This window comes from Pteropus alecto, unplaced genomic scaffold, assembly GCF_000325575.1.
Source record: "Pteropus alecto unplaced genomic scaffold, ASM32557v1 scaffold67, whole genome shotgun sequence".
Classification (NCBI taxonomy): Eukaryota; Metazoa; Chordata; class Mammalia; order Chiroptera; family Pteropodidae; genus Pteropus; species Pteropus alecto.
In genome coordinates this window covers 3425785-3453353 of record NW_006441061.1, presented here as the reverse complement: position 1 = coordinate 3453353, position 27569 = coordinate 3425785, and the positions used below count along the sequence as shown (strand labels likewise).

Sequence of the window (27569 nt, the reverse complement as noted above, 5' to 3'; positions counted from 1 at the left end):
TCATGCTTTTGAAAAAACTTAAGCATCTCCATGGAATCTTCTAATGCACTAGCTGCTTTCGCTAACTCAGAGCAAGCCAGTTTTTTTTTTTCCCCGAGCCTCAGGTCCTCCCAAGGCCTTCTGTCAGGCTGTGCATTAACGCTGGCTAGAAGCTTTTAACTGCACACCATCAGTGTGAAACACAGGCAGGCTGCTCCAGCTGAGTCCTCACGCTCGGTGGCTTTGGTAGACACAAAATCGAAAACCATATCTGAGCCTCAACGTCGTACTTTCCAGAGAAGCCATCCGAGACAGGCCTGTGTTTTGAAGACAACAGACCACAGTGAAATCAGTCACCCCTCCAGGCAGTTCTAAAGATGTGAAACGCACTGCCACCCCGCGGGCGAGCTGTGGGGCCACTCCTGACCATCCGGCTCCACAGGAGACTTCCGGTCCCTGACCAGGTCCCAGATGGCAGGACCAGGTGACATCGCCCGGTGAGGACTGTTTGATGACCGAAGTGTGCGGAGATCCTCGGACCACATGGAAGCTCCACTTCTGTCTTTCCTGGGAGAGGTGGCTTTCCTCGAGGCCCTGGGCTGGCAGGGGCTAGAGTTGGGCTCACGTGGGGGCGAGAAAGTCCCGTGAAGTTTGTTCATCCTGAGCTGGGCTGACGTTCTGCAAAATTTTGGTAGCGGAAGGATTTCTCGAGGTACAGCGACCTCTAGGGTCTCTGGTACTTAGGTTCTCAACGCAGAAACTCAGTTATGGCGGCTGCTAACTTTCTGAGCACTAGAAGATGAGGACTTGACGCTTCTGCTGTTGACTTGGCTCCTGGGACACCCTGGGCTGCCTGAGTCTGTGGTGCTAAGACTGTCTCGTCTCTAGAGCTGGGCCCTTTGGGGAGGGCTGTTTTCAAGCTTCAGTAGCAAATTCCCTGGGAGTTCCTTCTTTTATGGGGGTCAGTTGACATCATTCTGGACAAGAAGTATGCGGGCACCTATGCAGAGCTCCGCACAAGAGGGAATTGCCCCTTTGCCCCACAGAACAATGGTGAGGGCACACATCCGGGTGAGCGGGAATGCTAAGCTAAGGCAAAGGTGAAGATGGTTAATGACTTCTGGAATGCTGTGGCCTTTCGAGTTTAATCTATAGCCCTTCACCAAGAGTTTGATTAAGGGCTGGTCAAGAGGGCAAGGCTGGCTATTCAGCGCCAGTTACGGTAACAACTACCACCATTATTATTATGATTACAACCATCACTTATCAAATGCTTACTATATGCCGGGCCTAGGGCTAATAGCTTTTCAAGTTCAGCTCTCTGAATCCTCTCAATCATCCCAAGATAGTTTCCGTTTTACAGATGAAGAAACCAAGGCTCAGAAAGGCTAGATTACTTGCCAGGGTCCAGCCTGGGATTCTGGGGGCCATTCGCAAAGGGTGTCAAGGTTGCAAATTTGTTTTTGGTCTCATCTCTCGTGTCTACCTGGCTTCGTTACAGACCGTTTAAAGGGTCTGCGTCACCCTATTCATCGCACCTTCTGTACAAAGAATAATGGCATTTTCCCTTCGTGTCTGCTTCAAGCGAAGCTCTGAAGAACTCTCTTTACCCTTCCCAGGCTCCGCTGAGGCAATTCTCACTGAGGTAATGAGGGTCACCAACTGCTCACTGCTATGTCACAGAACCATGTGCTTGGTGACAATACAGGGCCTGGGAGGCTTCCTTACCTCGTCTGAAGAGCCATTCTCCACTCTGAATCTTCCAGCCCTTTGGATGGCTCCATCGGCGTCACTGGAAATAAGCTGAGGGACAAGGGAGCACGCAGTTAGGTAGCCGGGTCACCATTAGCAATGCCCCTACTGTCTGTATCTATCCTATAAGTAAGACAAATCCGACCAGAGCTGGGGGCCCCCGCCTGGAAGCTAACGGTCTTTTTGAAACTCTATTGGCTGAGTCCTCGTACAGTTGGCCCCCCTCAGTCCTTGGGCGCTGAAGGCTGAGGAACCCCTAACCCGCAAGAGTGGGAAATCTAAGTTTGAACGTCTCCCAATACCGAAAAACTTTAAAATGATGCTCCCTGGAAAAACGATCTTAATACACATCGCACGTGGACAAGTGCAGCTCACAGCAAAGCCTGAAAACGATGAATGGCTGGCGTGAACTCAAGGCTCTATTAACATCACTGAACACGTCTGCGTTTCATTCAGTTTTAAATAGTTTTCCAAAAGGCCGAGTAGCCTGTCCACAGCAGGCGGACTGTATTTTAGCCCTGGCAATGCCATGCGTGTGAACAGACGGTCTTCCAGGGGCTCGATGCTAGAGAGAGATGAGTGGAAGGCAGATCGGGGCATGGTACGCTGGTCCTACAAATTACTTAACTGAGGTTTAACTCAATTTCTCCCAAGTCTTCTAGATTTCTCAGGAGCAGCTGGGGAAAATGACAGGTCTTTTTATAACCTTTTCAATCTGCCCACAATTTACGGCTAAGACCTGCCAACGATTTCCACATCCCAGACTCATTAGCACACACTTACCCCGAGGGGCACTTCAGACCCGGGAAAAAGACACACAATTTCTTAAGAAAGATTGTGATTTCGTATTTTCACTTGTGTTGAGAGAGAGGAAGGTATGAAAATGGAAAAATTTCAGGGAAAAACTCTACGAATTTTCCCACAGAAAATTATCTGAAAAAGATGGATAGATTTTTTTTCCACGACAAATATAAAAATAATCACATTTAATATTTATTGAGAGCTTCTAGGTGCCAGGCACTATTTTGGCCTCAGCACGTATTATCTAATTCTCATAACGACAACATCAGGTAGGTACTATTATTATCATCGTTTGCGAAGGAGGAAACCGAGGCAGAGAAAGGTAAAATAACTAGGTAAGGTGACATAATCAGTACCTGGTAGACCTAGGATGTGAACACAGGCACTCAGCCCCTGGAAGCTTACCGTCCTTGCCTAAGCACTATTGTACCTACTCGTCTTCCGTGGACTACACATGATAAAGTTCAGTTTTTGTACCTAATCTTTATTTTGCACAATAATTTCTAAAAACAAACAAAAGATTTTAATGTCTCTATTTAGCCATTTATGGCATCAGATCATCACACTGTTGAAACACTGAAGATGAGCAATAGAGGCTGTGTGTGAAGAATTTACCCTCGCCCGGAGAGGGGTTGGCCTTCGCCCTTGGCTCCTGGGAGGTGATCTCTAAGCCCTGGGAGTGCCCTATGTGACCGTCTGTTTACCTGGGGATTTTGAGTCACATGGGGGCTTTGGGTCACACGGTATCAGATCTACCTCTGGACACCAAGCTCAGGCGAATTCCCTGGCTGGCTGTACCCCGTGCGTGCTGTCACACATTTTTACCAGGAGGAGTTGGTGTTGACCACGACCGGGCTGGGAGGGGACCACTGGAAGCCCTGCGTTCGGCACTCTCCTGCACTCTGTCCCATGTGTCTGTTCCCTGGGCTGACTCTAATCTGCATCGTTTCGCCGTAATAAACCATAAGTGAGCTTAACGGCTTTCGGTAAGTTCTGTGAGCCTCCTCACAGCAAATTACGGAACCTGAGAGTGGCCTCGGGGACCCCCGAACTCTGCAGCTGGTGTCAGAAGTGAGGGCTCTCGTGGACAGTTTCCTAACTTCGCAGAAGCCGATTCTAACGTACCAGGGCAAGGTGAATTTAGGTCTCTTGGGGTCACTGCTATTTTCACAGAAGAAACATAGAGGATTCGCTGTTAATTTCTTTGCTCGTGAGCTTCTACTCACTGTTAAAATAGCAAATAGGTTTCCAGTCAAGTGTTATTGGTACGGGCTGCCTCGAAGCTTCGGGAGAAGCATTCTGAGGTCACATCTGGACTTGGTGAGAGAAAAGAGATGCGATCAATTAATAATGTCTGACACGGGTATATAAAGAGAGCGGGTGACGCACAGACACACCTCTGAGTTAGAGGCGGTAGGTAGAGCCCTCACTATAGCTAGTCTCATCCAGGACTCAAAGGCTTGAGAGAAGAGCTGACAGTCAGGCACCGATTCACTCATTCATTCACACAATCACAAATTAAATGTCTACCAACTATGTTCCCAGCACTGCCAGGCCCAGGCAGCGATGCCCTTTTCCTTTGCTGAAACTGGAACGAGACGCTTATTGCTTATCTTGCTTAAAAAGTCCAAGAAGAAGAAAGAAAGGACATGTTAATGACTTGATAATCAGAAGGTACTTAGCTCCCTCTGAACTTATGATCACAAAACACAGAGACACGAAACCCAGATCTCAGGCTGGCAGGTTTAACTCTATCGCCTTTACCATCTCCATCACCATCTCCATCGAAGTCACCGTCACCTCTCTCACCCGGTCAGCTGACTGCAACCACCTCCTAACCAGCCGATACATCCATCCACTGTTGCTTCTCTCCAACCCACTGCTCACACCCGGCCGGGGAGATTTTGGCAAACTGCAAACCTGATTGGCCACAATCCCCATGCATCCCAGCACCCGACTCCTCCCCGCCAGGGGGCGTGCCCGCACGGTTCTCCCTGGCCTGGCCAGCCCGCCACTCCCGGCCTCCCTTAACGAACGCCTCCTCATCAGTCAATTTCACTGCAGTCCCTGTTGCTAGAAGTCACATTCTGTGACCACCGTACCTGGGAGAGCGAGGCCACTGTAAGTTCTGGGGCACTCCTCAGAGCTGCGATTTACATCCTTTGTGTGGGCACTCCATTCATGCCTGTCTCTCCTCGTGCACTCCCTCTGCCCGGCCCAGAGACGGGGACCATGGTTCTTCTTTTCACCACTGTACCCCAAAGCTAAGCACGCTGCCTGACACAGCGTACATGTTCATGAAATATTTACCAAACAAGAAATGTGTGACTAGGAGAGTGCCAATTTCCCAATGAAATGACCAAATATAAAAAAACTGGGGTAAGATCTATGCCAGTCCTGGAAACCAGACAAGGTTCATTACTCACGCGAGAAATTTTAAAGGAATTCTCCCCGGTCTGTCAGGAAGGAAAGACCAAAATGAAAAACACGCCAAATACCCTGAATCACCACGTGCAAGGGAAAGTCAGCCAGAATGTTAACTTAATCAAACAGGGCTGGGCACCCTAACACCCCTGAGCTCATGCTGGCAGAGCCTGCCTGAGGTGAGGGTGGGTGCTGGGGCAGTAGGTGAAGAGGTGATGGACAGTCACACTGGGAAAGTGACCCTGGCTGGCACGCGGAAGGCAGCTCCAGAGCTCCCCGCCCTGCCCCCCGCCTCTGCGGCTGGCTTGGGCAGCTGGCTTCATAACGCAGAGGGTGCCCTGGTGGCCGGTGCCTGGTAAGGACTGGTACGCCGGCTGATGTGAAAGCAGCCCGTGCTCCAGCAAACGAGGGGATGGAAAAAATGGCACCGCAGGAAAAAAGAAAACCCCTTTTAACACAGCAGAGGAGCTGTTTCTGTTAGTAGTTTTCTTTCTATTATCCTCGAAAACCTCTGATCTGACCAATTAAAACTATAGAAGTCTGTAACTTCCTTTCGTTAGAAGGTGATTTGACTCAGGAAGGGCACAGCGTCCTAGAACCCATCTCAACGGCCAGTGCTGTGTCACCTAGAGGCCCTCTCTCCCAGCTCTTCCCGCGTCGCACAGAGTTCTGGCTGCCACCCAAATCCATCCTTCTACAGTATCAGAGTTGTAGCTGGACATGTGGCTTAGACCACATTTCTCTCCCGGTGGCCATTTGATGTAATTCTCTCCACTTGAAGGTGGGTCAAGTCCCAGGTGGCGTGTGGGGATCTAGACCTTTCAGAGAGGAAAGGCGCCCTCCTGCATGTCCCCTCCCTCTCCGCTGGCTAGAATCTCAACGACCAGACAGACCCCGAAGTCCACAGTGAAGACAATCGATTCATCTCGAGCCTGAATGTGTGGGGCAGAGCCGCCCGCTGACTTAGAATGCCTGGCTGGATGCGACAGTGACATAAACTTGCTCTTAACTGCAATCTGATGTTCTAAGCCAACTAATAAGGGAGAACAAAGGGCAAAATCATTGAACCTATGACAAGACCATAAATTAAAATGTGGAGACTGATCTGTGGTATCGGAGCAAATGTTCCATGAAACGTATTTACGGCAAAAAGCGCACAGAATTTTTAGGCAATTGATGATGGTTATAATAATTTGGGAGGATCCTGGATCTATGAAAATGGAACAATTTGTGATCAGCTCTCAGATGTAAAGCATGGTTCCTGAATTTTGAGATGGAGATCACATTTCACAGTGACCACATTGAACCAAAAATTAGATATTGGGAAGAAAATGCCCCCAAAAGTGTAAATTAGAAAATCAGTTGGTACACTGGCCCAAAAGGCTTAGAATCGAAGTGGAGAGCAAGCAGTCTGAGACTCTACCACCCCAAAGCCAGGCTAGAGGAGGGAGTGGGTCGCCCCTTGCACGGGAGCATCTCTGGCCTTTTGTTATTCTTCTGGGAGAAGTGTCCAAAACGGACATTCACACATGAGTTATGATCTTTGCAAATGTAGCTCTGTCTAGCAAGGAGTTCAGTGGCTAGTAAGATGTTTTTAATCTGATCCGTCCGATCTGTATTCTTGAAGGATGGAGTGAGGGAGAGGGGTAAAGTGAGACCCTGGATAAAGGGGAACCTGGGGTCCCCCAGAAGTCAATGGGGAGAACAGCACAGACATTTCAATAAACGTGAATGGGTTACGCTCCCCTGTTGAAAGAAAAATGAGACTCAAAGGTTGGGAATGTAAGCGAAATCCAACTAGCAGCAAGAGACATATTAAGTACAATAAAACAACCATAAAAACAGAGGCAAAGTGAAAAATATTCATGATAAGTTGGGAAAAAAGAGAATGGTAAGAGAATAATAAAATCAGATGGTGGAACTTAGAAACACACCAAATTAAAAAAAGTTATAGGACGTGGATAAGCAAATCCACCCACTCCCAAAATGTAACCACTATAGATACTTATTATAAAACAAAACTATTATAACTAGGAGTTTATAAAGTTATAATTATAATGGGAAATTTTATGTTTATGTTTTTTCCCGATAGGTCAAGGCGAACATTAGTAAGAATTTACAGAGAAATAAAATTACAAAATTAATAAACATGACTTAGACAAGGTACAAACGGAGAATATACATCTTTTAAGAACATCTATTAAACTTTTAAAAACTAATCAAATACTGAGTAGCAAGCAAGCATGAATAAGCTGTATAAAATAAAAACAGTACAGTAGCATATTGCAAGTGAATGAGAAATTAATGTCAAAGGATAAAAAAATTGGGAATTAAAAAACAGACATCTGAAAAAATTCTCGGGTCGAATAGGCAAACTAAAATTGGACACTATTCAGATGTCAACCCCGAGGACAGCACATATCAAAACATAAGTGCGACCGCTGCTATATTTACAGCAAAATTCATAACCTTCAATGCTTTCATTATTAAACACGAAAGAATAAAAACAATGAAATATGCATTGACCTCTAGGAGATACAAAAAAGAGCAATAAAAAAAAACCAAAGAAAGCAGGGAAAGGAATCAATAAAAGTAGAGAGCAGAAATTATAGATTTAGAAAGAGTAGAATCAATAAACATATCCAAGAGATCACCAGCAAGTCTGATTTTTTTTAAAAAAAAACAAAGAACGAACACGATTCACAGTGAAAATAAAGAAAATATAACCTCTAAGAAGAAAAAGATTTTCAAAACATGAGCGTACTACATGCATCTATGCAAATATTATCAAAAACTTCAATGAAATGGACATTTTCTAGGAAAATATACATAATACAAATTATTTTAAGAAGAGAAAGATACTTGAATATTCCAAGAACTGTTTGTAGGGCCGATCGAGGTATCTGAACACACTACCCTGTCGAAGCATCCCTGGCTCAGGGCGTTTTCCGAGGAGTCCCCATCTGGGACAGACGGCAACGGCGCATGCGCACTCACAGGAATGCAGGGATCATTGCCTCCGAGAAGCAGCGGAATTCTTTTGCATTCGTTTTGGTGCAGAAGTTCGGGGGTGTTAACACATATTTAGTATCAGCAATGCTACCAAAAGAGGATTTTAATTTTCTTTTACTTAACTTTATCTTACATCTGATTCGGTCATACATCAAGTGAGCTGGGCTGAGGAAGACTGTGCCCCAGAGAGAGAGGCCGAAAAGGCAAATGAAATGATCACGTGGCTGGGATCCGCCTGGCACTGGGGCTCCTTTAGAGTTCTCGCATTGTCCAATACTGAAGCCACTGGCATCATTTAAATTTAATTTTGAATGAATTAAAATAAAAAAACGTTCAGTTCCTCAGTTGCACTAATCACGTTTCAAGTGCTCAATGGCTACGTGTGGCTACTATGTTGGACGGTTTTTCACGGTTTTTCACAATTTTTCACGGTCGCAGGCTGTTTGCAACTCTGGGTGACCGAGATCAAATCAGTTTTCAGGCTGAGACTCCTTCGGTTCGTTAAATACTCTAAATATGGTGGAAATTCATGGACTTGAACATCCTGAGCAGAGGCTTTGGTCCCATCTTAGCCAAAACTGTAAGTGATTCATTTAACACTAAATAGTGTTCCACATATTAGATATTTTGTTTATGGAAAAAAGTAACGTCCAAGTGATAATATCCATTTATATGATTTAACAAATTAAAATAAAATATAAAAGGAAGCATGAAATGTTATTTGTTAACTACTGCAAATAAAATAGTATTAGCTTAACATTATAGGCAATTAGAATAGCTACCAAATTAATACAAATACATAATTTTTTAAAAACAAAAGGCTCTTTTCCTCCCTCCTTAATTGCTCTGTTTCTTTGGGCTGGTGTCTGCTTCCATTTTAAAGCCAGGCGAGGATTCCCTGCATCTCTGTTTATCATGCATTGTGCATTCAGGGACATAAATCACAGAAACAGTATTTTAACCTAAAAAAAAGGTCTCAAAAAGTTTATGTAAAGTATCTTTTTAAAATATTATTTTAGATCCATCACCCCATCTCCTTTTTAAAAAAATGAGTGGTTACCGAGTATGGGTTTTGCTTCCCAATGGATCAGTTTCAAGTCTCCGTTCCACACTTATTAGCTAAGTGATCTTGGGAAAGTCACAATTTTTCCTCTCTAAATTTTAGTTTCTTTGTCTCTACAATGGGGATGATGACTGCAGTCACTTCCGGGCTTGTGGAGAAGATTCAACATGTAATGAGCCTAGAACAGTGCCTGGACATAGGAAGTACCTAATAAATGTTATAACAACATCAATAATAATAATAATAATAATAATAATAATAATAATATACTCTTATTATTAGTATGATTATACCATTTGAATGCTGCATTTAAACTCTTAGAAGCTCTGTTTAAACATCTGTCTATCTGGCAAGCATTGTTGAGAACCTATTTTTCAGGGCCTGTCCTAACTGCTGGACTTTGAAAGACAAATGCGACATGATCCCTGGCCTGGAGGAACACGAAGACCAGTGGGAGAGAGAGGCACACACACATACACAGATAAATCACCACGCAACCTGGTTAAATGCCACAACAGCAGAGGCGAGGATGGGGCGCGTAGAGGTCGGAGGCTGGAGAGACCGACTCTGCCTGCGGAGGTGCAGGCTTCATTGCTCTGGTACAATTTATTCTGGAAGAGGTATGGGAACTTGAGACATGATTTCCAACATAAGCGGATTTTTTTTTTTTAAACTACAAATACTGGTTAAGAAGAGTTTGTCTATGCAAATCACACACACACACACACACACGCACACACACACACGACCCTGAATTAAAAAGCACTGCTCAGAGGCATGAAAGAAAGTTTAGATGTTTCTATTAAAAAAGTGTGTGCGTGGGGGCGGGGAGGAGGCTGTCGAGCCTAAATATGGGTAGAATGAGCCACCCTCCGACTGGTGAGTGCTGCTCCCAGGTCCTGCCCCCTGGTCACCCTCTGTGCACTTCCACTGCCCGCAGGAAGGGGCGAGGAAGTGGGGTACAGGGCCCAGAAGAGATGTTCTCACCTCGACCCTATTCTGCCTGTGCCCAGGGACAGGGAAAATCTTTGCGGGGTTGGACAGCTGCTGTGCTGAGCACCTGGGCGCGTGTCAGAACACCCAGGTTGGTAAGAAAATCCTCCAGCCGGGAGAATAAATATTGGCTGAAGGAAAACCACCAAGGCCTCGTATCTGGGCTCAGACTTTTTTTTTTTTTTATCATCATCAATCCCTGGCCACCATCCTCAGCAAACTCAACATCCATCACGATGATTTATCTGATGTCTGAGCTCATGGCCTTCTGCTTTCTCAAATCTAATAACTTCGCTTGACTTCCTGGCTTTGCCATCCACTACTAAAACCCCAAACGTGCTTTCGCCCACACTGGCATAGCTTTGTCATCACCGTACCTAGCTTATAACTCTCTCTGGCTCTTCTGGGCACACGTTCGGGCTGGGGATCCATGATTAATCACACCAACACTGCACTTACCCACACACGGATCTTGCGTACGGCTGGCTTCTCACGCGCACCGAGGAGAGCCCCAGCTCCCAGCCGCCCCCACCAAGTAAACTCTCGCTCTTCCTCTTCTGTGCCCAGAGAAACGAAAGCTTCCACGTGACAGGCCTACTACAAGCTCACGCGACTGACGTCTGCTATGTCTACATTTTCGCTACTACTCCTCGATTCTTTCATCTTTTTTTACTTCCCCGTACACCTCCCACCTCGTTTGTGACTCAGCAGTCACCACTCCAGAAACACCCTTTCTGTTACGAGGTGACCTTTCCACCTATTTCACTGAGAAACGTGAGGCAAGGTCGGGATGAGTACTGTCATCTAACCCTCCGTCTCAAAACAGATGTCTCGGTTTCCTCATTAAAATAATATCTGACCAGCAGTCCCTGACAGTCAACGTCCCAGTAAAATCTCTGTGAAGGTTCAGCACGAAAGATGACAAGTCATGAGTCTGAAGAAAGACTGCCCATCCTACGGCCGAAATATCGCGACATTTTCTCCTTCCTGCGTGGCCAATGGAGAAGAACTGAAAACCATATTTGGTCGCCGGCTTTATTGCCCGAACCAGAGCAAAACTGCAGGCAGTACAGAGAGTCGAAGGCCACTTTATTCTTCGCTCCACTATCTCATCCCGGCTAAGAGACACGGGGTCTCTGTGAAGAGCATGAGCATTGCACTCAGCCATACTAGCACCTCTTTTGCACGCCAGGAAAATACTGGGCAAGAAGCAAGAGGGAGGAAGAGAAAGTTCATCTTAGAAAATGTGGTCTTCATAAGCCAAGTGCCACAGGTGGGGAGAGGGACAAGAGTCCTAGTGGCAGAGGACTTGGCCACCAAAGGGTAGCTGGGGCTAAAAAGAGATTTTACCTCTTTCTAACTTCCATCCATTTTTTTTTCATGTTCACAGATACCACTTTCTCAAGCTTATGTAAAGAGCTAAGCAAATTAACTCTTCCAACCAGACTGCTACCTGTGGTTCCCTAAGTCCCTGCCATATATATATAAATTCTGGAGCCACTGGTTCAGAGCAGCCAAAGGCCAAGCACAGAGATCGTCCTATCTCACTCCAGCAGAGCTTTACAAGATAAGCGCCAGCGAGACACTGGGAACTGATCACGGAGCTCTGCGCAATCCAGCTGTTTAGCTCGGAGAAGCTGCAGTTCCCGAAAGGACAATGAGAGCCGAGGCCAGTTATATGTACTGTCTGTTGAAAAAGACAAGGTCTGAATAGCTCTCGTTGTTTGAAGATTTTGTAAAAAGACGAAAAAAAAAAAAAATAACACCACCAACATGAGATCTATGAAAAAATGCTACACACGATCCTGAAAACTAAGAGGAAACATCCCATATCTTACTAGGAAACGAAAATAAAATTTTAGAAAAGCAGTTGTTGTCTTTAATTAAGACAGGAGACGTGACCTGAGCAATGACTGTATAAACCTTATGGAAGTTGGGTAGATAAAAAAGAGAGGACCAAAATATGCAAATGTACCACTGAAATCCTCACTGGAGAAAGAAAGCAAAATGTTCACCGTAGAAAACAGAAACAATAATATGGTCTTCATTTCAGATGCTTCCCAGAATGAAAGGAAACCAAACAAAATGAAAAATAATGAGAAAGTAAAGGCAATCATAGAGCAGGGGTCCCCAACCCCGGGGCCGCAGACCCGTACCAGTCCGTGGCCTGTCAGGAACCAGGCCGCACAGCAGGAGGTGAGCAGTGGGTGGGCAGGTGGGTGAACGAAGCTTCATCTGTATCTGCAGCCGCTCCGCAGCGCGAGCATCACCCTAACGCCTCAGCTCCACCTCGGATCCTCAGGCGTTAGATTCTCATAGGAGCACCGGTCCCTGGTGCCAAAAAGGTTGGGGACCGCTGCTTTAAGGCAAGCCATAAATTGGGTTCTGAGCTTCCTTAAGGCCAATGCAAAGAGGAAAAACCCCAGTCATTTACGGGATTCCCATTGCCTATAAGGTTAACGACAAAGCAGCTTCTCGGGAGAAGCGTGCTACTTTTTGGTCTTGAGAAAATCTTTTCTCAGAGGTCCTCTTAAAAGAGACATTATGTAGCAGAATGAGAAGAAAACTCCTCAAGAGCATCCTACATGAGATATACCACCCAGATCCACATGGCTCTTTCCTGCTCTGTGCATCAGCGTAAGTTAATGGCAGAATGCTGAGGCACGGGTCCACGGGAGCAAATCGGAGAGGGGCCAAAGATTCACCCAGGAATTGATTTAAATCATGGACATTTCTTTGTATGATTCTTTATAAATGTTATTCTTTAAACCAAGCTTTTGCTAAGATTTGAACAGAAGAGAGTTTGAAATTATACGTTTGAACAAGAACCTAAAGCGGAGCTACTCTCTGCTGTTGATTAAGGGCAGAAGCGTTTGCTGTAACAATCAACCTAGTTTCTTTAGAAAACAGCCTGCAAGCAGCGAGGACTCGTAGACTAAGATATCAGTAGGCCCATGGGCTCTTGGAGTCACACGGACCTGGGTTGAAATGTCACCTCTACACTCACTAGCTGTGGGAACTCTCTGAGATCATCGGTGAAATGAAAATCCATTCAGTCTCCCCAAATTCTTCTGAGGACCCACAGCGTGCGGCATAATCAAATAATATCGACTGTCTACAGCTGTTTGTTAGGGGTTAAACAGGTAAATGCATCTAAAGGATTTATCTCAGTGACTGGTAAGGGTAGGCATTCAATAAAGGTTGAAACCAATAACAGCGATAACGGAATAACAGTCATAATAAAAGATTTCTGGTTCCATTCTAACATATAAATAATTATATGATTAAGGTCTCAAAGTTCTAACTCACTGAAAATGGTTGCAGTAATTTTGGCCCGGAAGAGGTTCAAAGTCAGCATTACCCATCATCCACGAAGGCATCAAAAATATCCAAAAAGCACCCACAGTTTTAAACCAGGTTAACTTACTGGGGAATGCTAAATGTGGTACATACATGACTCAACCTGCCCTAAAAGACTTAGTTAGATCCCAGCCAATTAAATATTAAGAACATCTGTTGAAATTACGACTTTGGCTGTAGAATGCTGAAGTCTAGATGTTTCGATGTTCCTGAGGGAAATATGCTGGTACCTTCACTAATCTCTCACTTTGGTAACACTACATAGAATATAATTTCTCCCATAAAATGCCTAGGAAAACCAAAAAAAGCCTACTTGACTCTAAATAGAGAACAAAACTGCACCGTGTTAGGGATGCTGCACAGGCAGCGAAATCACTCATTAGCCAAGAGTTGTCTTTCTGAGCAACAGTCGCCCAGGCCTAATTCGGATTCGTGCCTGAGCAAAAATACCAATGACTACGTATGAGACTTCGAGAGTCCTCAAACAGTCAGAACCTCAAATGTTAAAATCTGCAGATGCCACGCAAATTCACCGTAAACCCATCTTTTGACAATAATTAAATGGTACAGATATCTTTTGAGGCCGCCCTGAGTTTGTAACAACAAAACCATGCTCTTCTCAGAGAAAAGCATTTGTATGTATCTTTCTGAAGCAGCAGGGGAGCATGCAGCTCATCCAAGTGCAGGCTGGAGGCATTAAGGTACAAGTTAAAAAAAAAAAAAGGACAATATATTACCCTGGTTCATTGTGACTTGAAATTACCTGCAGGTTGTGACTTCCCCAGAAGTATCAAGATGCAGGCAAGGAAGAGGTCTATATTGTGTCCATACTATTTATCATTCATAACAGATTAGTTTCTCATCCACTGAGTCAAAGGCCAAGAAAAGATCAATAAAGGTTACAAAAAATCTTAAGCTTTTCCTGACAGATTTCGGTATCAAGTGATGAAGAGTGCTCGATGATGTAATAGCTGTGCCTCGCTTGGAATGCTGCCACGAGAGGCCAGACTTTCAATTCATCAAGAAGAAAAATGGCATGCGTTTTAGATGGAAGGTACCACAAGCCAATGAGTCTAACGGTATTTGGGGTGGGGGATCAAACAGGCTTGTTTTTCCTTTCCTTTATTTTTGATGAGTTAGGCGACTCTCTTAATTTCGACCAAACTGAACTATTCATTCATTCAATCAACATTTACTAAGTAACTAATGCTAAGCATTGTGCTTGGCACTAGGAATACAGTGGTTAATAAAAAGCCACGCTTCCTATTTTTAGGGAGTTTATAATCTATATCTTGGTTTATGAGATTTAAGAAGTGCCAAGGACATAACAGTCCACTAGCAGAGGAAGACATTTTCACCAGGTGTTTTTAGTTTGAGCTTTTAAATCATCTGCTGTATGCGGGAATGTCAGGACACCTTTGGGGGTTTCCTGTCCAGCTCATGTTCTTTGAAACCGACTTTTGCTCACATCCCCTTGATAACCTGCCCTGTCCACAAACTTCGAGAGGAGATAGGAGGCCATGTTTATACTACATGAGCCCACAACCCTGAACGAAACTGTATGAATCAAGGATAGATGCCTGACCCAGAGGAGCCAATCCATAAAGTTCTATTTGGATTTTGAGATCAGGATCCAAGAACGAACAGACTATGATGGGCAACAGAGCTGTTAGGACTAGAGAGATCTGGGGGCTGGAAGTCACTTTAGTAATAAAAACATTTCATGAGAACTGAGTACGTGACAGGGCCTCAAAATAGACATGGTTCTCGCCCTCGCCTCTAGTGGATGAGAGAGTAGTCAGCAAACAAAGAAATGAAATAAATACAGATTGTGACAAATACTATTAAGAAAATAAACAGAATGCGAGTTTGAGAATAAACAACGCAGAGCAGGAGACTCCTGCAGATAGGGTAGTCAGGGGAGGCCTCTCTGAGGGGGCGTCATTTACACTGAGACCAGCTGTGAGAAGTTCTGGGGAAGCGTGTTCCAGGGAGAAGAAACAGTATCTTCCTGGGACAGGGAAGAACCTAATGTGTTCTAGAGGCCACAATCAGGCCAGACGTCTGAAGCGCGGTGCGTGAGGGCCATGAGGAAGGGGGAGAGGGAGGCGGAACGGGGGTCACACGGGTCCCTGCAGGACTTGGTAAACGGTCTGGCCTTAAAGTGCCATGGGCAGCCAACGAAGGGTTTAAGAAAGAAAAGACACTGTGTGATCAACATTTTAAAACATCCCTCTGGCATAAGGACAGACATGTGGACCGATGAGATAGACAGAAAGCCCAGAAACTGACCCTTGCGCATGTGTCCATTGATGTTCGACAAGGGTGTCAAGGCCATCCAATGGGGAAAGGATGGTCTTTTCAACAAATGGTGCTGGGAAAACTGGATAACCACACGCAAAAGAAGGAAGATGGATCCTTACCTACCACCATAAACAAAAATTAATCCAAAATGCATCAAAGACATAAATGTCAAAGCTACCACTATAAAACTATGTAAGAAGACATAGGAAGAAAGCTTCATGACACTGGGTTTAGCAATGATTTCTTGCCTATGACACAGGCAACAGAAGAAAAAAATAGATGACTTGAACTTCACGAAAAGTAAAAAATTTTGTGTAGCAAAGGACACTGTCAACAGAGTAAAAAGACAACCCACACAGGAGGAGAAAATATTTGCAAATTGTATATCTGAGAAGGAATCAATATCCAGAATATATTAAGAACTCCTACAACTCAACAACAACAAAACAAACAGCCAGATTAAAAACAGGCAAAGGACTTGAATACCGTTTCTCCAAAGAAAATATACAAATGGCCAATAGGCACATGAAAAGATGTTCGACATCATTAATCACTAGCGAAAGGCAAATCTAAACAATAGTGAGGTACCATTTCACCCCCGTTAGTATGGCTATAAGAAAAAAAAGAAAATGACAAGTGTTTGTGAGAACATAGAGAAACTGGAACCCTTTTGTATAGCTGGTGGAAATGTAAACTGGTATAGCCATTGTGGAAACAAGTCTGGGAGTTCCTCCAAAAGTTAAAAATAGAATTACCAAATGACCCGGCTATTCCACTCCTCGCTGATATACCCAAAAGAACTGAACGGAGGGACTCGAGCACATACTTGTACGCCCATGTGCGCAGCAACATTATTCACAGTAGCTAAAGAGCGGACACAACCCAAGTGTCCATCAACAGATGAACAGATAAACAAAATGTTTATATATATACACAATGGAATACTATTCGGCCATAAAAAGGAATGGAATTCTGATACGTGCTAGAACATGGATGAACCTGGAAAACATGCTAAATGAAATAAACCAGGCACGGAAAGGATTAATATTGTATAATTCCACTTACCTGAGGTACCTACAATGGACAAATTCCTAGAGACAGAAAACAGGGGTCACCAGGGGCTGTTTACCGGGCACGGTTTCTGTTTGAGATGATGACAACTGTGCTGAAAGTGGCAGAGGTGATGGTAGCATCACCTCGTGAACGTACTTCGTACCCCTGAATGGTGCCCTTAAAAACGATAAATTTTACAATTTAAAAAAGCATGAAAGCAGCACCACTGCTGGGAGAGATGGACGGGAGAGAGGCGACTACACAGCCGGGGGAAGCTGGTCTAACAGAGAGGAGACTGTGACAGGGAAGACAAGCCAGAGATCACAGCGGCCAGAGGCACAGGAAGTTGCTGCTCGATGGCTGCCCGGCCACATGCGGCCCAGCTGTGCCTCCTGCGGCTCATCTCAGTGAGATCCACCCACATCCTTTCAGTGAATGACTTTATCCCTGAGCCGGACCGAGGAGGGGATCTCTGTTCCTTATTAAGAACCAATCCCAGGGAACACAGCTGGGACCCAGTTAGGCGGCAGCCCGGAGACTAAAAGTTTGAGGCAGTGGGTTTCTAAAGCCAGCCTATACCTCCACGAGAGCAGAAAAAACCCTGTTCCTTCTTCCTTGGTGTCTGGCACAGTGCCTGCCCTGTGGTGGCAAGCCTTCGATGAAGTTACGGAACAAGGGCTGAGAAGCCCTCCCAGGATCTGAGCATCCATGTTCTCACTCACCAAATTCACACCCAGTTTAAACCTACGGAACAGTTTAAGCCTCTAAATCAACCCTCATCACTGATTTGTACGGCCAAGCTTCCTTCTTCATGAGGACTTCTACCTGATTTGCTCAAGGTCAGGAGAAGGATATGCTAACATTTCAATTTTACAGAACCCTGGGTACCCTTCGACAAAGTTTGAGTTCCAGCATGCCCGAGATTTACTGGCTTCCCAACAATATTCATTAAAACAGGTGTAAGAAACGTTACTCTCACTTTCTCATAAACACAGAATGCATGAAACAGTTTTTAATTTAATAATACTCCGTTGTTCATATAAGTCCCCTTCCTTCAAACACTGGAGTCAGAATTTCGAGAGATCCTTAGATAGCAAAAATAGAACTTATTATTTTTTTTTCAACCATACAGGCCATTTCTAACATGGGAAAACTAGAAACAACCTAGTTTTACCACAGGAGAAAAACTGTCATGCGGATCACTGTTTATCACCATATTGGGCTGTCAAGGGAGCGCCGATTAAAACGGTAACACTGAAGACTATATAACAAGAAGATACTTATAAAATATAGTTTAAAAAAAGGACGAATGGAAAATTAAATATATCCTTTGAGCACAACCATGTAGAAATGACATTTGTACATTATGACAAATGACATAAAGATTGGAAGGTACCAAAAGGAGATGAGAACACTTGCAATAAGGTGGTGAAATTATATATGGGATTTAAAAAATGTATTTAAAATTTATTTTATATAATATTTTTAAAAGTCAGTTATAAATACACACATATGTGCGTGCACACGCACATGGTTCCAGAGTAAAAACTCAAACAAATGGATTGAAGGATTTTTGGCCCCATTGGGCTGGGGATAACTGATGAGTAGGCTGGGCTTCTCCAAAGCCGGGGTTTCATCAACCGTGGTCCTGGGAACAGCAGCGTCAACATCGTCTGGGAACTTTGCTAGGGATGCAAATTCTGGGTTAACCCCAGACCTACTGAATTTGAAACTCTGGGGATGGGGTCCAGAAATACGTTCTAATAAACGCTCTAGGTGATTCCGATGCTTGCTCAAGTCGGAAACCACGGCTCTCAGGTTCATTCCCAATCTGATAGTCTGTGATTTCCACAAGTCTATAAAGAGCCCATCTTTCATCCTGTGCTGTCACCCGCACACACTGCTCTCACGAATTACGAGAGCTTCATACTACTCACTGGATCAGGTTCAAAGTCTTCCCCTGAGAGTTCAAGGTTCTGTTTTTGCTCCCAAATTTCATCTGTACTACAACAGCTAGCGCACATGGACTGTACTCCTGCACATCATCTCGTTTAATCCTCTAGCAGCTCTACAAGGTAGATAATATTAATATCCCCATTCCATAGATGGGAAAACTGAGACCGAAAGAAGTCCAAGACAATATCGCTAGTAAAGGAATGAAAGACGATTTCGGAGTACAAGATCTTAAGAGCCACCAAGGTTCAGAAAAGTTCACAGAGATGAGTGATGACCTCCGTGAGCCCAGGCCTTCTTGATTCCAAATCTACCTGCTTTGGGACCTGTACAGCTTTGCTGCTGTACAGTTTCTGCTAGGCAGGACCGTTTGCTCACGGCCCTTCTAACACACGACTGCCAAAAATCATGCTGTTTGCAAATATCTACTGTTTTTATTTTCTTTGCCACCAACCCACAGCCTCCTTTAAACCTTCCAGGCCACTTCCCCCAAGATCCCAGGCTAGAATGGGTAGCCCCCTCCCTTCTCTCAACCCCAACTGGGCCCTATTGTATACCTCTCACAATATTTACCGATTCCCACCCTGAATTACAGTTATGCACAAGTGAGGTAGTGGTCTGAGTTGGCAGGTGTCTGACACACTGACTGACACAGAACAGACCTTGACCGAGTCAATCAATGTGTCTCTTATGGGACTAAATTCATTCTTTAGATATTTTATATATCTTATCTGCCCAGATGGAGGACAGTAAGCTCCTAAAGAACAAGGACCAAATCTTTTACCTATTTTATATTTCCAAGAATATTTGGCTCTGGGCCAGGTATACAGTCAAACCTGTGATGTATTCTCCTTGAGCGGGATGCTACCGGTACACAACTCTGGTATAAATTTTTCTACTAGTTAAACCTTGTTTGAATGCAGCTTGTATTAATGGGGGATAACTGGGCACTGTATAAATGGATTCAATCGACTCATTTTTGGGTAAACAGATAGAAATAACAAACTGAATGTTTTTAATGTTATTAATCAAGAGAATTTTGTGAGCATATTTTCTTGAAAATCTGTTCAAATTTCCAAGCAGCTGGAAAAAAGTCACAATTCTGTCTTTAAAAAAAAAAATCGAGGCTATTTTATGCCTTCATTATGCCTCTTTTAAAATGAAAGCATACTATTTTTAAAAATCATAACACAAACCCAATGTCCCTCATTAAGAAAAATGTGGATATCTTCATTCCAGATATCTATTATCTATTACAGTCTATTTATCTAGTCCATCAAATATACTTTTAGCAGGAAAAAAGATCTCATAAATATCCTAACTCCTATCACATACCCAGAGAGCAAAGGTACAAAAAAAAATCAGAATATGTATTTCAATAATATTTAAACCTCAAAAACTAGATTTATAAACTTTTAGGAACAAGATAATATAAAAACAAATGCTACATTTCCTGATTCATAAATCATTTGTTTTAATGATATACATCATTAACAGAGAAAAATACCAAGCACGACACATTTTTAACAAACTGAAAGACACAGATGGAAAGTGCATAACATAAACAAAGATGACCAGATTATTATAGTCTTTTAATAGTCGTTTACTTGTATCCAATCCTTATACGCATTCACATGGTCTGTCTAACAGTAAATATACAACAAAAGATCCGATGAGCTTGGCTAGACTCTCTAGGTCTAAATCAATGTACTTCCACTGAACAGACGGTGTAAACTTACCAGCTCCACAGATCCATAATGCTTCCTACTGAAATCCCCACGTCTACAGCCTAGGTCTTCCGAGACAGAGCTGGAACAAAAATGCTTCATCAGTATTATACATAGCGATCTGGCCACAAACCTTCTGCAAAAATTGACTACCATTTGCAGAAAGGGCTGCTGTGGACGAGGCTGGCCCTGGCTCCTCACTGCAGGGGAGCCTCTTTGCAACAGACACAGCCCTCAGCAGCCATTGCCGGCTTTCATGGAGCCCTCAGTCAAAAGAAAAACACCCGAGTCATCCCTGGAAGTCTAGGCAGTGATTGAATTAAATATTTAGTCATTTGGAATCGATTGAAATTTCCAAGGCTACTGGGGCTTTATAATTTATCTGTATAACCAAAGGGGACAGAAACCCTGCAATAATCCGGAGGCAAGGGACAAAGCTTGCAATTATCTTTCATTTACGAGAGCCTCTTTGTCCCAAATATTACACATAAAAATAACCAGCATTATCTGATGCTATATAGGAGAAACAAAACTTTAAATCGGAGACAAACTTCAAAATCCTGGTGGGCCCCACCCCCTTTAATTTATGACACTATGACGGTATGAAAGAAAGACCAGGACTAACAGAAAAAATCTAAACATCGAACTTCCAAGTATATTTAGTTTTTTACATAGCAGTAGCTCATACTTTCCCACCCCCTCCCCTCAAAAGCAGCTTAAATCAGATAAGAAAAATCGCATGCGTTATTGAAGAAGAGCAATTAAAACAAGGGCAAAATCATTACTGCATTTGCATCTTGATTGCACACTTGAAAGACACATATCTTATTTATTACTTCGTATATCTAGGACCCCAAATAGTACTCATGAAACCACCAGAGATGCACAAATACGAGCCGTTTTAATAAGTTTGGTTCCAATATGTCATGCAAATGACTCTAATAAAACATAGAAAATAAAACCACGCAGGAATTACATGTTTAACACCGGCAAAATATCTGGGAATCTCACATGCAAGGAAAGGTGCATTTTAGTACCTTTTCATCCTTCCTTAAAAAGGAGGCTACATTTTCTAAATTGCAGCCCTCTGGGCACGTTTCAGAAACTGACCGACTCTGAGGCTGAGCACCCACAGCACTGACTCTGTGCCAGGACACTGTGTGACAGGCTCCAAGAAAGACAGCATGAGAGAAATGAGATTCGAGGGTCTAATGGTATTCTGCTTCCACCATTTCCGAGATGGCTGAATTAATCTCATATGAGAAATTTAACCTTTTGTATTCTCGCTTCCTTCGCTGAAAATCTGCAACGAATTAACGAAAGCGGCTTGGAAGGGCGTCCTAGATATGACCCTGGCTACCTTCCTGCTTCTAGTGACATGATTTTTCTACCAAAAATAAAAAAAAATAAAAATCTCTGAAAGAGATTTAAAAACTTTCCTTCACGGCCTGTTCTGGGTCTGTGTTAAATAAGTCCTCTCTGCCCATCTTCTTAGCTCATTTTGAAAATGCTCCCTGGAGAATGCTGCCATCGCCCCACAAGCCCCTTCCCCTGGAGCCCTGAGTTACCAAGGGGCAGCGGGCTCCAGTGGGAGGTGCGTCCACGCACTTCAAGAAAGACAGCATGAGAGAAATGAGATTCGAGGGTCTAATGGTATTCTGCTTCCACCATTTCCGAGATGGCTGAATTAATCTCATATGAGAAATTTAACCTTTTGTATTCTCGCTTCCTTCGCTGAAAATCTGCAACGAATTAACAAAAGCGGCTTGGAAGGGCGTCCTAGATATGACCCTGGCTACCTTCCTGCTTCTAGTGACATGATTTTTCTACCAAAAATAAAAAAAATAAAAATCTCTGAAAGAGATTTAAAAACTTTCCTTCACAGCCTGTTCTGGGTCTGTGTTAAATAAGTCCTCTCTGCCCATCTTCTTAGCTCATTTTGAAACCCCCCCCTGGAGAATGCTGCCATCGCCCCACAAGCCCCTTCCCCTGGGGCCCTGAGTTACCAAGGGGCAGCGGGCTCCAGTGGGAGGTGCGTCCACGCACTTGGACAGAGCACGGGCACCGCGCGGACGGGCTACGGCTGCTGGCCGAGAGCTCCGTGCGCCGGATCCCAGCCACCTCCGCTTTCGGCCGGGCTGGCTGCGCGGTCAACACCTGCAGCAGCTTCCAACGCCCACGGCCAGCAGCTTGCGAAGAGCCGGAGGCTGGGCTCCGAGCCCCTCCCTGCGCTGCCCTCGGCACCGCCCAGGGGGTTCTCAGACAGGCTGCCAGCTCCCTAACTCTGCCAACAGCCAGAAACGAATACACAGAAAAGATGACAACCCTATGTCTTGAAGCAACCACCTCCTCAGGAGCCTCAGAGACGGAAGACAGTGTCCTATGAAAACGACCAAGAGAGATATAAACAGAACATCTACCATGAGATGCCCTTTCCCTCTCCAGATGCCTTTCATCTGATACGCTGCAGGGACGCAGGCTGAGGGGTGGCAGCCAGCCTGACCCAGGCGGGTGTGTGTCTAGGCCTGCAGGAGGCACTCAGACCAGCCATGTTTAAAAACTCCCCACAGCAGCCTCCCTCCCCAGACTCTCTTGGCCCCTTGGCATCCAGCACAAGGGTGGTTATGAGAGGGGCTCACCAGAGCTCCAAGAGGGGCTTTGTTCTCCTCCAGGTCCCCTGTGTCTGGCCCACTGCCTGGCGCAGGGTGGACATGCAGTAAATGCTTGTTGCGTTAATGAGGATATTTGTCCATCTTTTGGATCTTACTAGCTGCCGCCTGTGAGCACCAAGGCAGGCTGCCTGTTGCCGTTTTTTCCCTGCTGGAGGACACCCAAAGATGCCCTGCTTTGTGCACGCCCCCGCCCTTTCTCTTGCCCTCTTGGGCTTGTGGCCAGACTACATTTCTAGGCCCTTCCTGCAGTATGCAGGAAGTGACCATATAACTGAGTTCTGGGCAGGAGCGAGGTGCACCACTTCCAGGCCCATCTCCTGGGGGACACTTGCTCTCCTCCTTGGGGCCAGCAGGTAGAGAGGCCAGCAGAAAGGCAGAGCTTCAAGATGGAAAAAGCCTGAGTCTCTGAATGACCAACTTGGGGGTCACGCCTCCGAGAATGTGACGTGAGGGAGAAACGAACATTCAGTTGTGCTGAGCACGTAGGACGTGGCTTTCCCTGTGAGGGCCACAGTGTTACCTGAACTAACACGGAGGTGGGTATCGTGCAGTGGGGCGCTACCATAGCAACAACCCCAAATATGTGGTACCGGTGCAGTAGGCAGGCCGCAGCCGGTGAGAAATTGATCCCAGAGGCTGAAATATGGAGATCTGTGTCCCACACTAGCAAAATATGGGGTAAGACTTAACACCTACAGTAAGTGAGGAGATGAGTCTGCATATTCTGAGCCTGTAGCTCTGGGGAAGGTGGCTGGACAGACCAGAGTAACACCGCGTGCTGGCTCCTGCCAGCTGCCCTGAGCAAGGTTTCGTGCGAGGAAGACACGAGCCCAGGCAAGAACCGGATGGCTGTCACGCAAAGACGGAAGGGAAGAGGGCGAGTCTAGTGACCGAGGGCCTCCCGGGCTTGAGAAATCACTCTGTGTCTGGACCCCGTACCACGAGAGTTCTGGCCCATGGGACGAGGGTAGAAACGGTGGCCCCTCCTCCAGACCTAGCCCGTGAGATTTCCCGTGAGTCATCCTTCCTCTTGTCCCCTCTGCTGGCTCAATGGAGAGGGCCGTGAGGACCAAGGTGGGGCCACGCCATGATGCGGAGGAGCCCTGGTCAGTAAAGGACCACACAGAAGGTCCAGAGCGGGAACACCTTCACTGGACGGTGACATGAGTGAGAAATGACTTGTATTGTTTTAAGTCACTAAGATTCAGGGTTTATTATAACAGGTGCTTTTATCTTAATATAGCTCTCCATAGGTAACAGAAAGCAATGGAAGAATAATCCCCAGAGGACTGGGGGGCCAGGATGATTCTAGGGGTTGGCAAACTATGGCCCCCACGACCTGCTTTTGAAAGCCAACTTTTATTGGAACACGGCCACGCCCTTTGGTTACAGGTCCTCTGCGGCTGAACTGAGTAGTTGCGACAGTGACCTATATAACCCACAACGAAAGCCAACTTTTATTGGAACACGGCCACGCCCTTAGGTTACAGGTCCTCTGCGGCTGCTTTGCGGTTACGATGGCCGAATTGAGTAGTTGCGACAGTGACCTATATAACCCACAAAGCCCAAACTATTCATTATCTGGCCCTTTAGAGACAAAGTTTGCCCCACTCCGCCCTATAGCCTCAGGAATCCCTTTGGTTGGTTTCAGGCCTACCCAGAAACTGTGATTCGTGTGCCAATGAAAATACTCGATAGTGATGTTCATCAGACAGCGGAGGCCATCAGAGTCCCTGAGGGAGCTTGATAAAAATGCAGATTCCCTGGCCCTATTCCCAGAGCTTGTGATTCACCAGGTCTGTGATTTTAACAAGCAGCTGGGGAAGCTCTGCTGCAGGCGGGCCACAGACAATGTTTGGAAAAACACTGCTCTTCCAGATGACTCTGGAGTCCCTGGGGAACCTGTTGGTCATTCTGCAGCACTTCCGGATGGAAGGACAAGGCCTCGACGGAGGCTCCTGTGGATGGAGGTGGTATGATACCGCCCTGGAGGGCGTGTGCTGCAGGCAGACGGGGTTCTGTGCCTCCCCAGGCATTCATTCCTTCATGGATGAAGTGTGGTTGGTAGTATCACCTCCTTACCAGGATTATTAAGAATAAAGTAGAAGGCACAGATAAAAGTCAGTTCTAAGCACAACGTCCTCACTGAAACTGCTCGATAAATGTTAGCTATTATTATTATTTCTTATCATTATTATTATTATTAGTTCTTATCATTAGTATGGATTCTTCTCAGGGTGCTAGAGAGAGAGCTGGGAAGGGGCGCTCAGCATAAATGATGACTGACTTTATTAGGAGTTTAAAACAAGGTGACTTCTTTTTTCCCCTCAGCAGAGACGGAGACCAGGCCGCCTAGGGCAGGGCTTGGGACAGCATCACAGCTCGGAATGACATCTCCTCCCTAAAGTGTTGGCCTAGCGCTGTGACCTCACCGAGAAAGCACCTGGGACTCAAGAGCACGTCACCAGAACGCGGCAGGTGCAAAAATGTACCAGAGAGTTCAAGTTCCTCGCGTGCAATGTGGTCTAGTCTCTAAATACAAGCACCTCTGTGCTAGCAATTGACATGTGAGCATGCGGATTACGCTTCGCAAGCACGAGCAGCGCTGAGGAGATCGTCATGTTAAGTCTCTGACTATGGCCCAGGATGAAAGCAAAAATTTCCGGCTCCACGCAGAGACTAGAAAAATCGCCTTTACGTAAGTCAGAGTCTCAGAAAGCAGCACAGACCCCTCCAAAGAGTCAAAGTTATGGAAACTGAATAAGGAAAAAAGAAGGAAGCTGAAACTCAGGGATCCTGGCTCTTAGTCAACTCACCCAGAGATTAGTGACTGACCCTAACGGCCGGCCGGCCCCACTCACCCAGGCCTCAGTCACTTCCGGCCCTGCTGCAAGAACAGGACTCGCCTCAGATCAGCAGAAAAATCGTGAGAAACATCAGACAGTTTTTCAGAAGCTACTGACAGCAGAGTTCGGTGTCGGGAGCTCCAGGACAATGCCGCAGCCCCCCGATAAGCAGATAGTAACAGACAGACGGAAGGGATCCCCTTATTTGAGGGAGAGAGAAGGTAAAAAACAAAAACAAACAAAAACGTGCCAGACTACAGAGTTAGGCGTGGAGGGGACCCAGGGCCTCCTAACAACAGGCTGTAGAACAGCTTACTACACACAAGAGATGAGTTGTCTCTCCTTCTGAAGATCAGTGACACAAAAAAGCAAGAGAGGCCAATTATACCAGAGATGCCATTAATTTCTAATGATGGAATGGAAGATTTTCTTTTGAAGAGACTTAAGACGCCGGCTTTAAGGGATGAGGAAGTAAGCAGGGGCCCAGGAAATCAGCCCCTTGCTTCTTGCGCCAGACAACTCTCTGTGGCCCTATTGTGCCTCTGAGGTTGCAGTCCCCCGTGTTTCTGTACCAGGACCTTAAATTCACTCCCGCAGCAAGTTCCACCAACCATATAACATGGCAGACATGCCCGGATTCGGATTTTTGGGCACCTCAGCTCCATGACCTCAGGGAAATTACTTAAACTCTCCGAGCCTGTTTCCTCATCTGTAACGGGGGCTTAAAATAATATCTGTCTCTGTGGGAGGACTAAAGATATCATAAGGTGCCTGGGACAATACCTGACACACAGTGGCCACTAAAGAAATGCTGGTTGTTCGTCAGGGATCTTAGTGACCTTGGTCCTCACCACGCCCCACGTGTCCTAGAGTGCCTGGTACACAGCAATAAATAATCGTTGAATAAATGAATCATGAATAAATGATAACCGCAGCTGGCCTTGGTTCTACTTGAACACAGGTGGGCTCCTGCCTCTTCTCCTTTCCTCCAAGTCCCATCCATCTGCCATGAGACGTTCTGACGTACGCGCCTTCCGGTATGTCTGATGTCACGTTCACCGTTATTCAGTCATTGTTCTCATTCTAGTCGTCTTTTCCTGTAGTATTTACATGTCTACTAAGTTTCTGACAAAGACGTGAAACTTATCTGGTTCTCTACCATTAATAAAGCCTTACAGTAATTCGCCGCAAGGCTCCTTTCAATAATGATCTCTACCAGTGTCTGAAATTCTCTAAGTTAAAAAAAAAAAAAAGCAACCATACCAAGTGCTGGCGAGGATATGGAGAAACTGGACCACTCGCACGCAGCGGGTGGGCGAGTGAAATGGTAAGCTAAGCCTCTTTGGAAAACAGATGGCGGTTTCTTATAAAACTAAACATGCAGTTACTATATGACCCAGCAATTGTACCCTTGGGCGTTAACTCCAGAGAAGTGAAAACGTTTATTCACACAAACCTGCACACGAATGCAGCTCTATTCACAACAGGCCCAAACCGGAAAAGGCCTGGCTACGCCCTTCAGAAGGCGAATGGTTAAACACGCCGTGGTTCATCCACGCCACAGAACGTTAGTTACTCAGCAATGGAAAGAAACCAACTACCGATACAGACGACAACTTGGATAACTCTC

At 45.3% G+C, this 27569-nt stretch overlaps 1 protein-coding gene across 4 annotated transcripts in view; it reads right to left on the bottom strand.

Moving 5' to 3' along the window:
• The window catches only part of GARNL3 (GTPase activating Rap/RanGAP domain like 3), a 110836-nt gene that overhangs the window by 69797 nt on the left and 13470 nt on the right, over positions 1-27569 (bottom strand). For 2 of the 4 annotated variants that reach the window (XR_001517446.1, XM_006917978.1), the window contains exons 1-2: positions 20434-20940; positions 1708-1782 (exon numbers count right to left, since the gene is read on the bottom strand). Coding sequence is in view for 3 of the 4 variants with exons in the window: in XM_006917978.1 (XP_006918040.1) it covers positions 1708-1782; positions 20434-20577 (219 nt within the window). In the remaining variant the exon portion in view is untranslated. Of the gene's footprint in view, positions 1-1707; positions 1783-20433; positions 20941-21458; positions 21797-27569 lie in introns of those variants that run through there. The other 2 variants (XM_006917979.1, XM_006917977.2) reach the window with 2 other exon arrangements.